General features: G+C 38.4%; 3 protein-coding genes across 3 annotated transcripts; 1 reads left to right on the forward strand and 2 right to left on the reverse strand.

Moving 5' to 3' along the window:
- Nucleotides 1-40: 40 nt before the first annotated feature.
- On the reverse strand, nucleotides 41-2,109 carry LOC125211212. Its single transcript, XM_048110929.1, has 2 exons — nucleotides 1,179-2,109; nucleotides 41-1,091 (listed from the first exon to the last, which is right to left on the reverse strand). The coding sequence occupies exons 1-2, from the start codon at nucleotides 2,107-2,109 to the stop codon at nucleotides 319-321; spliced, it is 1,704 nt and encodes a 567-aa protein (XP_047966886.1). The 3' UTR covers nucleotides 41-318.
- A 1,209-nt stretch (nucleotides 2,110-3,318) lies between these two features.
- LOC125213430 (protein unc-13 homolog) lies at nucleotides 3,319-8,073 on the reverse strand. Its single transcript, XM_048113981.1, has 5 exons — nucleotides 7,449-8,073; nucleotides 5,704-6,573; nucleotides 4,994-5,449; nucleotides 4,712-4,901; nucleotides 3,319-4,609 (listed from the first exon to the last, which is right to left on the reverse strand). Exons 1-5 carry the CDS (start codon nucleotides 7,992-7,994, stop codon nucleotides 3,681-3,683), a joined length of 2,991 nt encoding a protein of 996 aa, XP_047969938.1. The 5' UTR covers nucleotides 7,995-8,073; the 3' UTR covers nucleotides 3,319-3,680.
- A 3,323-nt stretch (nucleotides 8,074-11,396) lies between these two features.
- LOC125212292 (probable transcriptional regulatory protein At2g25830) lies at nucleotides 11,397-14,437 on the forward strand. Its single transcript, XM_048112411.1, has 7 exons — nucleotides 11,397-11,566; nucleotides 11,650-11,813; nucleotides 12,415-12,476; nucleotides 12,846-13,002; nucleotides 13,120-13,394; nucleotides 13,720-13,840; nucleotides 14,003-14,437. Exons 1-7 carry the CDS (start codon nucleotides 11,470-11,472, stop codon nucleotides 14,093-14,095), a joined length of 969 nt encoding a protein of 322 aa, XP_047968368.1. The 5' UTR covers nucleotides 11,397-11,469; the 3' UTR covers nucleotides 14,096-14,437.
- The last annotated feature ends 761 nt before the right edge of the window (nucleotides 14,438-15,198 follow it).

Genomic DNA, 15,198 nt, shown 5'->3' on the forward strand with positions numbered 1-15,198 from the left:
AGACGAGTAAGCAGAGCTCCAATAGGGAAAGAAACGGACGTTAAATCCAATATTGAATTTGTAACATTAACAAGATAACTTCTTGTAGCACAGGAACACGGTTAAGCTGGAATCGATCAAAGGAGATCGGATTCAAGGTACATACGTTTTTTCTATTTAGATTCACAAATTACACAAATGGGATAAACATGATTTCATGTTATTATTCATGTGAATAATTGGATAAAAAGCTTATTTTTTGTGGATACGATACTATGTTATTATATTTTTATGGCACGATAACATTTAGCGGCCTCAAATAGTGTCGATGAAACCGACTTATCTCTTGCACACCACTCCACGGCCGTCAAGGCCGCTTGCACAGTTTAAGCTTGCATGCTGAAAATTGTTCGAAGAACTCATCAGCTGCGTCCCCTTGAACCTAGCGACGTCGCAGTCTGTGGAGAAGAGGCTCGAAGATGCGAATTCTCTCTGTCCTCCCAAAACCGGCATGCTGACTCCCATCTTCACCCTGCTGACGTAGTTGCTTGCGTATGTCTGTCCCAGGACTCCCTTCACTTCACCGCTCAACGAGTAAAACTTGAACCCGAGATCAAGGTGGGCGAAGCAGTCCTCGTCCGTGATCCCGTAGTTGTGAATCATGGAATCCTTCTTGGTGATGGGAACAACTGCTGCTTTGATCTGGAAGTTGCCTTCCACCTCGATCACCACTGCGTTCGTGTCGAGGGACCTGGTGATGCTTATCCCGGGCGCGGATTCTGGTTGCCATCTTGCGCCCTCGCCCATAGCGAGGAAGACGGGTGATGCATCGAAGGAGAGTTCCAAGCGGTCGACAGCGTCGTCCCAGGTAGCCGTCTTCTTGGCGCCAATCGAGATCTGATGGTCGTCGAAGAGGATCCCAAGCGACTGGACCCAGGTGAAGTCCCTTCCCATGTTCTCGTTTCTCCTACCGATGAAATGAGCGTTGATGTGCAGGTTGGTGTCGGAGACGATGCAGAAATCTTGGTCCTTTTTGCCGTGGAAGTAGAACGTGATCCCGTCAGCGCCAACGAATCTCGGGTCTTGGCAAACTGTTCCCGGCCTATCGCAGCCTATTTAAGTTGCAAAAAAAATGTTAAACACCAACATGAATGTTTGTGTGTATGTGTGTTTGTGAGAGAGAGAGAGAGAGAGCTTACTGCAAACCGGGCTGCAAGAGACGCAATCAACCTCACAAGTTCCGGGGCAATCTTTTGGACACGGGTGCTCCTGGAGGTAGCAGTTCGGGTATTTCCTGTTTCTGCAACGAGCTCTCTTAACTCCGGCAACAACTGGAGGCGGGCTGGGAGTCACCTCCGGTGACGGAGGAGTTGGGCTAGGAGGAGTCGCCTCCGGTGGGGAAGGAGTTGGGCTAGGAGGAGTCGCCACTGGTGGGGAAGGAGTTGGGCTAGGAGGAGTCGCCACCGGTGGTGACGGAGTTGGGCTAGGAGGAGTCGCCACCGGTGGTGATGAAGGAGGTGGGCTAGGAGGAGTCGCCACCGGTGGTGATGAAGGAGGTGGGCTAGGAGGAGTCACCACCGGTGGTGATGAAGGAGGTGGGCTAGGAGGAGTCACGGGTGGCGGAGGTGGGCTGTAGCCTGGAGTCGGGAGAGTTGCGGGGCAAATGGCCTTGCACGAGACACAGTCAGCCACGCACGTGGAGGGACAATCGTCGGGGCAGAGGAGCTGCTTGTTGCAAGTCTTCTTGTAGTTCTTGTCCTTGCACTTAACTTTGCTCACTTTAGGGGGCGGAATAGGAGGCGAGGGCGGGCAGACGGGCTGGCACGACTTGCAGTCGACGAGGCAGTCGCGAGCACACGTAGTGGGGCAGTAGAGATCCTTGTTGAGACAAGAAGGGTAGTTCTTGTTTTTGCACTTCACCTTCTTGGGCTTGGGCCCGGCCGCGGACGCCCCCTGCGGAGTAGCGAGCAGGAGGAGGACGACGCCCGACAAGACGAGGCGGAGCATGGCTTCTGGTGTGTGATCCCTCAATGTAGTAGTGTGTGTTTGTGTTTGTGTTTGTGTGAGTGTGTGGTGGTGTTGGGGGCATGAGGTTCTTGTTTTATAGAGGTAGAGAAATGGTGGGATCATGTGGCCTTGAATCTAGGAGGCATTAGCTGTTTCAGATGTAATACTACGTGATCTTGTTTTGTAAATCAAGTTTTCTGCTTTCAGGAATTTGTGGGGAGTTTTGTTTTGTTTTACAAGTTTTTATTTTTACGTAATTATGGGAGAAGTAAAGCTGTTTTTGTTTTATTATCTACTAGCATTAGTCTAATAGTAGTAGTATTCTTCAATTTGTGACATTACTTGGTTGAATGTTATGTTTTTTTTTCTTTTTTTAATGAGACGATTACAATTTTTTTGGATCATTTTTCCTATGTTGTCTTTTTGTTTAGGTATATTTTCTACCATTTTTTATTGTAATGTAAAGAATGCATCTGACATATTCTAGTGAAACTGATTAAGCCAAAAATATACTACTCCACAACATTATGGTTATAAATGGATATTAATAAGATATTTTATAGTTTATAATGTTAACATGTTTTCTAGGGATACTTTCTGCATATATGAAATGCACATCAAATATGTTATTTTGTGCCAAAACAATTTTAAACTTTGATCAACATCATTTTCAATAGTATTTTACTCATTTTTGTAGAAAAAAAAAACAAAAATGGAAATTGTCGATAGTATTTTACTTTTAATAGTCGGTGAAGAGGGAGGTTAATCAATAAGGAAAGCCGGAAAGGCCAATACACTTGCCTGTAGGTTAAGTAAATATTTAATCTTTGGATAATTTTCTAAGTATTTTAAAGTAATGACTTTAATTCGTTACTAAGGAAAAAAGTCAACTAAAAAATGTCAACGGCTTAGGTTCAAGGAATTGTCCTAGACTTGCAGATTGAAGGTAGTCAATTCGAAGCAAAGGCGTAAACAAAGCCAAGAATCTAAGCAACAATAAATGTGTTCGAAATATATGTGAAATATTGTGCATAACATCTAACACACAAAAAAAAAAAAAAAAAAAAAAAAAAAAAAAAAAAAAAAAAAAAAAAAAAATTCTACTCTTTAAAAACATGTTTGAGAAAATGTAGCCAAAAAAAATGTCACATTCTCATTCAATACTTTAGTTTTTCAAAACAAGATCACGGTGCTTTATTTATAGCTTGCAACAGATTTTTTGTTTTTAAATTATAACTTGATTTTTCTAGCTGAAGGTATAGTTTATAGCTTAAAAAAATATATATATATAAACTGCGAAAAAGTGAATGTAGAAAAATTCAGACTCGTAACTTCATCACAAAACACCAATTTCATATATAGACAAACACAAAAAGACAACCATTAAAGAACAAATGAATATAGGTTCAATTCAATCAATCAATATTGCAGTCAATCTACTGCCTAAATATATAATTTCAATAGATATGTAGATGAATAAATGCAATCTCACAGCAAACCTTGGAATATTCATCCTTCCAACATTTTTCTACGACTCCAAATCTGTACAAGAAAATGATGCAACCTTGGGTATTCGAGTTGCACCAGGGTGAAGGTTGCAGACGATGCTAACTCAGACACGAAGGCGTGCTTGCACCTTTGACCGAGCTGAACTCCAGCCCGGTAATGGCAGATTTGATGGTGCCTGTGACAGCTTACAGCTTCTTGGGCAGATTGTAGGTTTTCTTGAGAAACCTTGTTGCAGCTTCGTCGTTCCTGTAGCACAGAACTCGTAGCAAAGTGTTGGGTTCGGTCGGGCTCCATTGCCCCGACGTTGCAGGTAGAGGGAGCCGAGCTTTGGCAGAGGAGCCGTATGCTTCCAACGTCAGGCGTTTGAACCGATCAATGAGGGTCTCTGTGTCTGTTCGGAGAAGTGGGATGATGTTCCGCACCGTGGCTGAGAATTTATCGATTATATCATCAGGTAAACCATCCCCATCGGCCGAGAAAAGATCTGAGAGGGCCTTGAAATCATCCTCTATTACCGCTGAGTCTTGCTTGGAAAAGGCGCGTGATGGGCCTCCAGCGAGCAGCACCAACAAAAACCCATCGAAGGAAGCTCTCATTACGTCGGCTATGATGCGTGTACGGACTCTCTCGTTAACAGTGTCAGCCACGATGGTCAGATTCCGCTCGAGTTCGTGAAGGAAAGGCTCGATTCTTGATGATGAAACATCGCCAACATATAAAGAATCCCATAAAACATGGCTTAGATCGTGGAAGACGACTTTATAAGCCAGGCCCTCGGACAACTGTTGTACCGCATCGATGCAAGTAGGCGGGGTGAGCTCAAACTTTTTCCCCAGCCCGTTCGAGAAATCTTCTACATGGGCTGAATCCGAGTTCCTCAACAGGGTAATTATTCTTTTCTCAACAACTTCCAACTCTGATCTTATTTTATGCAACGAGTTTATACGTACGCATAGCTGTGGTACCCCAGTGGAGCTATCTCCGTTGACAGTAGCCACCTGAGGATTTCTCTTCTGCAAGGTGCCCGACTTCTCTTTCTTCTTCCAGTTGAATGATGATCCTACGGTGCATCTTGTTAAAGCTGGCATTGTAGGGATATACACGTTTCTTGATCCTGCAGATGGACAGTTAGTTATATTTCATTCATTGATTGCTAAAAATTACTATACTTTATGTATCAGGAGAGAGATTTTCATGTAGATCAAAGCAACGTTACCACAGCCTGATTTTGCTTTAGTTGCATAATATTGAAGACATTTATCGAGGCCAGCCACTAAGTCCGGAAGTATTGCAGGATGCATCGGTATTGGCAGCTCAAAGAACGCCTCTAATGTCTCATCGACTATCCGTAGAACCTCTACCGATGAAGGAGCAAATCCCTCTTGATTTGCTCGGGGATTCCAATCCTATCAAGTAGAAAAGTAATAGATTCAAATAGTGTTCATATTTGTATCGTACACCTCTAGCTCGATGCATAAACTGGATTTTGAGTTTATACCTCTTGTTGAAGATTTCTATCAACCCATTCCTTTAGCCTGTCTAATCTCGTCTTTATCCATGCTTTTACCAAATTGGCTATCACGCCTTCAGCTTCGTAAGGAGGCATCTCACGAATAATGGCCTTCCCACCATCATCACTATCCACCGAGTCTTCAACTGCAATTTGGACCAGATCTTTTTCCAACTTATCTGCAGCTCTCAAAATTTGTACTGCATCAGGTGTCAATTCTGTAATGCCCGAAATGAATTGCTTCAGCTCGTTCCCGTAGCAAACGTGTAGAGTGGCAACAGCAACCCCTGCAGCAAAGGGGTGCCATATCTTCAAGATAGGACTAAACGTGTCCTTCTCTTTGACTGCAAGCTCGCCAACATCCTTGGCCAGGATGGCAAGGACGGGAAGGGAATTCAGCTGGTTTCTTGATGCTCTCCTGCTAGAGTCAGCCTTTTCCATCATCTGTACATAAAATATAAAACATGTTATTGAAGTCACTATCGCGCATAACTAAAGAAACTGGGAAATGAGAACTGCAAAGAAGTATTGAAGTTCAGGTAACATCAGATAAAAGAGGTTATCAGTCTTTAGAGCATAATGCATGGTGATTTTGTAAAATGCAGTAATCATTAAGATAGTTTCATGAAAGTGATGATGGTTTGGATTGAATTTCATGCAAACTACACCTCAAATTACTAATCATATCTTCAACTTGCCTGAGCAAATGCAGTGCGAAGGGACGACCTAATGTAAGTGTCAATCCTGCTAAGAGCCACATCCACTTCATTTTTCCTTCTTCGGCGATACTCATTTGAGATGTCTTCAACCAATATTTTAGCAGCCACTACCCCAATGGACACAATGCTTTGCATAGAATCAATATTCCCACTGTCAAATGTTTCATGATAAGCCAAGAGTCTTTTCTCGGCCCAACCCAACATGGCTGTCAATGCAGAACTCAATATCTTAGCATAAGCTGGATCTTTAGTCATTTTAGCATCTTTGGAGACATCAGCAAGTTGATTGTCGGCAGCACATAATAGATCATTTTCGACTTGCCCGGTTGCAACATATCTATTGAACAAAACCCATGTAAAGCATAGATTGTGCAGCATTTGATTCAGCCCTAGGACTCCCCATGTTTTCTTTATGAGCTCCATGAGCTCATCAACTTCCTCTACAAAGGATGTCTCCTCATTAAGATCAAAACATGCTTCTAGAAGCATTTCATAAAGACGGAGATTCAGCGGGAAGCCATCTGCCCAGTGGCTAGATTCAAGTGGGGCACCATCAGACATTCTATTTGCCAGCGCCATTACTGTAGTACGCAGAACTTGCATGGACTCATTGTTTCTCCCAGTTTCTATCGGCCGATCCAAGGCTGCCTGAATTATCTGTCGCAGTCGTTGAGCAGCAGTATTACCCCTTTCCAGCGGCAAGTGAGGGTGCAGCAGAAGACCAGCCTCCAGCATTCTAAGGTTTCTCTTCTGCCATGCTTCGTATTCATCTTGATCAGTAAAATCAGAAGCTTTGAATTGCTGTAATAGCTCCAGTGGAAGAATCATCGACTCATTTCTTCTCCCAACCTACACAATAAGGGCAAATCTTCATTTAATTAATCCTCCACACAAACCAATCAAATTACATTTCTCAAAATATTGTAGAGAAAAAAAATTAAGAAAATTCAAATACGACTCCAGATATCAGCCTAACTTCTAGGTCACACTGACATCTAGACTTTGGCAGGTCCCATGCAACATTACATGTCATTTAATGCACAGTAAGACATCAGTAAAGGTTAGGTTGAAAGTCAGCATCGCAGAAGTGTAAAAGTTAAGATATGTGTCACTGTTAGAAAGCAATTAGAAATTATTTAATCAGTAGTTAGCAATAATTTGCAATAGTCCAACCAGTAGATACTAAAAAACAAATAAAACACCTTCTGCTGCTGCTGCTGTTGCATAATCAAATGCAAGCAATGAAGCTAATTCACCTTATTTACAAAAATAAGGTCTGTGATAAGCTTTGAAACAAAGTTGGATTTTTCCAGCTTAGAATCTCACTTTACAGCAAAAACCCAGGCTCTCAAAAAACAAAGACTTTGGACTAAACAAACCGAGATTTACACTGGAGAGAAGACAAAATCGAGTAAACATATACCAAAATAGGAAGAATAATAACAACAAATCAGCAAACATTAACTGAATATCCACTTTATTTCACCAAGCACATTAAGTAGATCACAGTAGCACACGAATCCAATTCTCCCATGCATTGATTAAACACACTGAAATCTCTATTTGACTCCTAAAAGGCAAAATTCTCAATGTTTGGATACTGCACACCCTAGATCAATACACAAAACTCATTGAAAAAACGACAAAATTACTAATAAGTAGTCCAAACGGTAAAATCAAATCTAGTTTCCCCCATTTTGGGAGTAAAAACGCGTTTTCCTAACCTGCCCAGCGGAAATCCTCAGCAAACCCCTACGAATCCTCGAATCAGCAGCCTCGGAGATCCTCATCTGAATCCTCATCAGCTCTCCGACCGTCACCGGCTTCTTCACCTTCCCTCCGGAGCCCGAATTCCCCGAATCGGAGCTCCGCTTCGAGCTGGTGGATCTCATCCCCAGCGCCTTCTTCATCTTCGACGCCGCCGCCGACGTGAGCGACCTCTGCAGATTAGCATTCGCGCCGCCGGGGCTGCTGTTGTTGGGGGAATTGGCGTGGCCGTTGCTAGGAGTGTAGGCGAGCGGCCTGGAGGAGGAGGCGCGGTTGGCGGAGACGAAGATCTCGTAGGCGGTGGCGCGGAGGTCGGCATCTGAGAGTGTGGGGGTCAGGTCGCCGAATGGGAAGGGGAGAGCGGCGGAATTGGCGGCGGCGGTGAAGCGGGAGGTGGCGGAGGAAGGAGAGGCGGTGGCGGCGGTGTTGGTGATGGAGGAGGAGGAGGAGAAGGAGTCTCTCTTGGAATGGCCGAAGGTTCGGTCTCTGAAGAGAGACGCCATTGTCGCTCTGTGTAGAGAGAGAGAGGAGAGAGAAGGTGAGTCACAAAAAGTAAACCAGAGAGAGAGAGAGAGTGTTTTGGAAGATAGATTTATTTCCCGTTTCAAATAAAACAGCCATTTCTTTTTCTGAAAATCAAAATAAGAAGCACTTTCTTTTTTAAAGGTTTAAAAAAAGCCTTAATTTCTTTTATTTTAACTATTTAATAGTTTAAATTTTATTTGAGTTTTGTACTGGTTTAATTAGGAAATTATTTAATTATATTTGTGGTCATGTCAAAAGTATGCTAATAGTTGTATTTTACCAAAATTAGACTTGAAATGAGTATTGATTACTATAACCATGAGCCTATATAATTTGCTATTATCGAATTATCGATACTTTCAGAGTTACGAATACTCTCGGAATCACTGATGTTGTCAGAATCATAATTGTAAAGGTATCATTTTTCACGTATGATTCCAGCTATAGTCTATGCTGGTGATTCGATGAAGAATGATTACTTTTATATAATTGGTTGTCGTCTTATGTCTACTTTTAGCGATAAACGATAAATGTTATTGTTTTAGTACAATTGTGACGGTCATTAAATAATTTATTAAAATTATGCTATGTACAAATTAAATTAAATTCTATAAACTCTAAATTTGATATAAATCATGCTATAAGTAAGTAATTATAGACTTATTTGCGTCGGTGTGAATCTAGTACAACTAGATTTTACGGTATGGTTTATCAAATGTAACAAAATCACTACAAAATGGAGAAATAGACACATTGGTGTCACATCCTTATCAACTTACATTGACAAACGCCACAACACAAACTTACTATATTAAAATATCATTAATATTATACTAATAAAATTTCAATTATTATTTCTCTTAAATACAGGGTTGGGCCTTGGAAAATTGGACATATGCTGCATGCCTAAGATCCCATATTTTAATTTGTATAATTATAGTTCCAATTAATATATTACTACTACTTTTTTCTATTTGTTACCCGTTTCACCATCAATGTTACATTTTTAAAGTTGTATCCACCTCTAATTTTGACTCAGTATCAAATAATATTCGTGGATTGTAATTAGATATGCTGTCAAATTAAATATACATCTCAATTATTAGCCAAAATAACTAATTGAATCAACAACAACAAAGTCGAGCACCCATGTGATAAGACACCATAATAAAACTGAAATTGTAATGATAATAAACTATAATACTCCCTCCGTCTCCCGTTATCTATTCCAATTTCTATTTTGTTCCATCCGTTGTTAATTATCTCATTTTACTTTTACCACTTTTGATAGTGTATTTTAAATTTTACTAACTCATTTTTACTCATATTTTATTATAAAATTATCATATAAATGTATGACGCAAATTCCACAAAATTTTTCAAATCACTTTTCATCATTACTACTTATACATTTCTTAATATCTGTGCCGAATCAAAGTAAGACACATATTAAAGGACAAATAGAGTAATATTATTGGTATGGATATTAATAGTTTTTTTATTTCCGCCAAAAAAATATTCATAGGAAAGATATATATGAAAAAACTAAATCCCCTCTAAAGTGGCGACGTTCATATTATGTTACTTATATTAATTATTATGCAGCCAATCAAGATCTAGTTTTGAAATGAATTTTTAAATGTAGACACATAGAATTCAGATTTGTGTGAAGTGAAAATATAAAAATCCAATACTTATAAATTTTAATTATAGTTTTTTAATAAAAATTCAACCTATTAAACCACTCGATTCTAATTTATTTGCAAAAAAGTGCATGATTAAAAATTTAGTTAACTGCGAGGCACTAAATAAATAAAGAATGAACTGATTTGAAATGATTTAATGTGTATATGTCTGTCATTTTATTTATTGGGGAGATACATATAATTCATCATATATTTGAAGTTTCTTATTCGAGCACATATTTTATATCATTAATTCGTGGAATGTATTTTTTTTTTCTTTTCCTCCTTATTTATTAAGTTTTGTTTTCTAGAGGAGGACGTAATTTGGAAGCTGGAAAACATGGGAAATTGGCTGGACTTTAGTTGGCTGATAATATATCAAGTGTGGGGCTCACACCCATTAATAAATCAATAATTGGTTTTGCAACATTTTTAATTTGGTTTGTGCTCGTATAATTTAGTAGTCAAACACATTATCGCATTGCACATCCAGTAATTAGAGGATCTCCAATCATTTACCCTAAACTCAAATCCATTTTATCGTAAATGTCACGTTAAATATGATTTTATTCCAACCATTTATACTAAGAGGATCTTCGGTGGCGCCCCTCCCATTAGGACCTCCACTAGCCCTTTCCACAAAAACTGTTTGCCACGTCAGCACTAGCCCTTCCCATTTTACTAGGACTTCCGTAATAAAATTAATAAATTCACAATTAAAATTAAAATTTACGGAATTAAAATTTCGACACGAGCCGTATTTATAGAGTTTTTTTTTAAATTTTTTTTAAAAAAATTATTTTCGGTGGGACGTCCTACCCACGCCACAGTGGCGGACGGGCGTGGGCGCCCTTCCCTCTCCCTACGGCGGACGTCCGGTCGCCCGTCGACGACGGGCGAACGGGAAGGGCGACGGTGGAGACACCCTAAACTCAAACTTAAAAGAATATTCTCTATATTATGCTATTTTTACTCACAAAATTTGAAATTTTTTTGGGTTTGAGTTTAGTGTAAACCTAAAGATAGGTATTTTTTTTCTCAAAAACAAAAAATGAGATTGGTTTTGGAGTACTATTGGAATTAATTACCTATCTTATTTTAAGTTTTAGTGTACCTTTGAAGATGGTCTTACAAGATGGTCTTACAATTAACTGAACACATCACATAATAAAATATTTAAATCATTAATTTAATTTCATACTCACTTATATCATATTTAAATTTTCACCAAATAAATGCTCGAAATGGGATAAATTTTACACTACTTTTATTCCAGAATATCCTATTTATATCCGTACTATATTTTTATTTTGTAGCGGAATATTCATGAATATCATTTCTTTTGGAATATACTCCCCCCGTCCATGAAAATTCATCCCGGTTTGACGGAAAGTGAGTTGAAAAAGTGAGTAGATTGTGAGTCTTACTTATATATATTAGTTTTTTAATAAAATGTGAATATGAATGAATTAGTGGAATATGAGGTCCACTACCAAAAATGATAAAAGTGAAATGAGATAAATTTTAGGAAACGGACGGAAATGAAATAATGAGACAAATTTTGGTGGACGGAGGAAGTAGTAATCCAACACCTAACTTGATTAAATACGCCTAATTAAGTGTACAACTAGAAAAATGAAAAAAAGGAAAAAGCAAAAAAGAAAAAGCAAAATGGTTTTACGAATAAAAATTGAATTGGCCAGGATAAGAAATTTTTCATAATGATAAGAAATTTTGGCTTTTGATTCCACCCGAATATAGAAAAAAAATGTCGTCTTCAGCTGCAATCAGAGGTTTTGGTTCATTACTCACCAGATTTTCCAGTGGGGTTTCTGTTAAACCCCTGAGCTCTCTCAGTCCCCACAGTTAAAACCCTTCCGCTTTCTAGATATCGATTTTGCAGCGTATGTCGGATTTGGATTAACGAATTCAATTTATTATGGCACAGGAAATGGTTATTCGATAAGAAATTTATCGTCAATTTCTAGGTGCTCGTGTTCTGGAGATTGGGCTTCGTTTTTAGGGCTTAATCATGGAAGCTGTGAGAGGAAGATCTCAACTCGCGCGCCGCTGTGTATGGGCAGACGATCGAGTAAAATTGCCGGCAGAAAGGTGTTTAATTTAGCCCTGTGATTGTGTGTGGCAATGTGATTTTTGTGATTTATCAATAGGGATTGAAACACATTGATTTCACAGAGATCGTGTTAACAGATTTTTAGGTTAGTCTTGCGCAATTTAGTAATGATTTGCTATCCTTCAATTAATCTGGAAAAATAAAAGTTACATGTGTATTTTAGGGGAAACGCTAGATTTTACTCTTTATGAATGGAATTCACATTAACATGTAGAAATAAGTCATATTCATAATTGTGTGATGAGATAAGAATCGATTTTAGATTGGAATTGGCTGCTCATCATTGCTCGAATGCTGAAATGTGAACCAGAAAACATGTTTCAGAAAGGAAGCTGCTGATTCTTAGGCTTACTAGAGTTTTGATTGCTATGCCTGTAGCAATGCATGATGTTTGTGAGATCATAGTTATCAAGTAGGCAATGCCGTTAAATTTGCTAGTTGGACTGTCAGTTTAAGCTTAGCCCAGAGGCCGATAAACTATGTAACTATGTGGAGTTAGATTTGATTCTGTATCATATCATATCTGAAAAATTAATGACAACTTGGTTCTATGATTTTTTTTCTATTTCTTCAATGCAGACTCAAAATGATCTTAAGAAGGGGAAGCTGTATGCTAGATTTGGGAAGGAAGTTGTATCTGCGTAAGTTAGTTGCTACAGTTATCGGACGAAATGATATGGCACTTTTCATAACATTTCAGCTATACTCAAAGTGAACTATGAAGAGCACTCATACCTTAAAAATCAACGTGAAGCTACATTATTCAAATTTCATGCACAGTGTTTGCCAATTTATTTTCATTCATGTTTGTTGTTGATCATGACTGTTTTCACTGTCTCGTAACTCCCATTCTAACCCATGTACAAGAGCCAAGCCATCACAGCCTCATACTTTTGCATAATAGGCATTCGTCTCCTCTATACCTCTTTGCACTTTTTCAAACAACTTCCAAGATTCTTGCTTTTCAGTATTTTAATTTAGACAATGGATTTTCTTTTGTGAAATTGCAGGGTTAAGAAAGGTGGTGCTAGTCCAGTATCTAATACAGCTTTGGCTGCTCTGTTTGAGAAAGCAAAGGAGCTTGATATACCGAGGGATATATTAGATCGCAACATTAAGAGAGCTTCAGAGAAGGGCCAGGAATCCTACATTGAGAAATTCTATGAGGTGGTCTTGTGTACTACTTGCAGTAGCTGTTTTTCACTCTAGGCATGTCGTAATCATCTCTTACTCACTTTTTTGGAAGATTTGTAATCATAACAAATGAACAAATTATATTCACAGGTCTATGGCTATGGTGGGGTAGGAATGATTGTTCAAGTGCTAACAGATAAAGTAACTAGATCTGTGGCGGCCATTAGGGAGGTCGCGAAGGACTGTGGTGGAAAGATGGCAGATTCTGGATCGATTATGTTCAAGTTTAGACGAGCTAGAGTTGCGACTGTAAAGGCTTCTGATGTTGAGAAAGACGAGCTTCTTATAATAGCCTTAGATGCTGGTGCGGAGGACATAATTGAGCCCTGGATGGATGTAGATAATTCGGAAGAAGATTCTGAAAGGTTTTAGAAACTTTTCTTTGCATACAATTTATGATCATCAATCTTTACATATTTGCTGTATGTGCCATCATTCCTCCCAGTATTGTTTACACATCACTAGGTATGTATAGTTGTTTCCTGATAACAACCAAATGCTCAATATCTTTTTGAACTACACTATTTTGTAGTCATATTTTATCTTTTACTGGTAGCAACGCTTTAGATTCACCCAAGAAACAAGAACTCTCTGTCTTTCTCTCTCTCGTGCATAACATTTGAATCATACTAATTTTCAATGCATATACTGCAAGATTTATTTTAATCCATCTCGTTTTCTTTGTCATAGACACTATAAAATTGTAAGTTCGATGGAGAATTACGCTGCTATATTGGCAAAACTACGCGAGGAAGGAATTGCATTCGAAACTGATGGTGGGTTCGAGCTTATTCCCATAACGCCAGTTGAGGTATGCCAATAAACGATTCCAAATCTGTAATGTATAAAACCCTCATTCAACATCTGATATTATATGACATCTCTGCTGCTCTAGACCTGAAGACTTCTTTCTCGTAGTTTCAAGTGTCTGATCCCAGTGTAGGATTACAGTACTTATCGTTCTTGGTTGCAGGTTGATGACGAGGCTATGGAGTTAAACAAGGAGCTGGCGTCCAAACTGCTTGAGCTGGATGATGTCGATGCAGTATATACAGATCAGAAATGATTTTGACCTTCTACGTATCTTTGAGCTGGTCCTTTTCTTCTCCTTCAGCTGCTCAGCATTCAAACTGAGATTTTGGGGCTGTGAGTTTTACGGGCTCGTCGTGTTTGCTCTCCAATGTGCAAATTCCGGCGGTTGCCAGATGAGTTTGCTATATCTGCCAGAATATTCAGTGAAGGCTCATTATTTCATAGTGATATATTTACTGATTTGAGAAAGAAAAATAAAATAAACAAATAATGGCATTACATTTTTGTTGCATCTTTATTTTTAGCATTACTCAAAAATTTTGTTGTACGATAGTAGCTAATTTTTTTTACTAATTTATCTCTTTTTCTTTGAATATCTAATTACTAATTGGGCCTTTTGTGTTGAGAGTTGAAATGGGCCCATTTTTATGTTGAGAGTTGGAAAATATAAAATGGCATGAAAAATACTAGTACTACTTTAGGAAAGTATTAAAATACCATAGCTACATAATTCTTTTATTTGAGAACTAAATATAATTAACAATTCACCGTTTTATTTTGTCACCCTATAATTTATTTCTTCTTTAACATTTATTCAGAGCCCAAATAGTTTGGATTGTGAAATGTAGAACTTTTCAAACAACCCACTAGAAACAATTTTTTTTTCAGATGCTATTTTTAGCAATAAATTATACTCAAAATATTCCACAATTCCTAAATATTGAGAGCCTAGTTTATGATTTTATATTGAGGGTGTTACAAATCTGATAAGTATGTTGGGTCATTTATCACATTATAGTATTTCATTAGTATGTAATTAAAATAATTGAGAAAAAAGTGATGAATTACCAATTAAAGTCTATAATCAAGATTCAAGAGTACAAACCATGATGATTTAGTTTCATTAGGCATCAAATTTAAATCCAAGAACAAGTTGCCATAAGAGTATTGAAAAAAAAAAAAAGATCTACACATATCTCGTTGATATTTTATTATTCACTACGTGAATACCTCTCATACCACACAAATATAAATAAAATAGCAATATCAATGCGACAAGATATTAGAAAAATAATGGACATAGCTCCAAAGAAAGAAAAAGAAGACAAAACCAAACCCATTTCTCTCTCTCTAAAA

This window comes from Salvia hispanica, chromosome 3 (genome assembly GCF_023119035.1).
Source record: "Salvia hispanica cultivar TCC Black 2014 chromosome 3, UniMelb_Shisp_WGS_1.0, whole genome shotgun sequence".
Lineage (NCBI taxonomy): Eukaryota > Viridiplantae > Streptophyta > Magnoliopsida > Lamiales > Lamiaceae > Salvia > Salvia hispanica.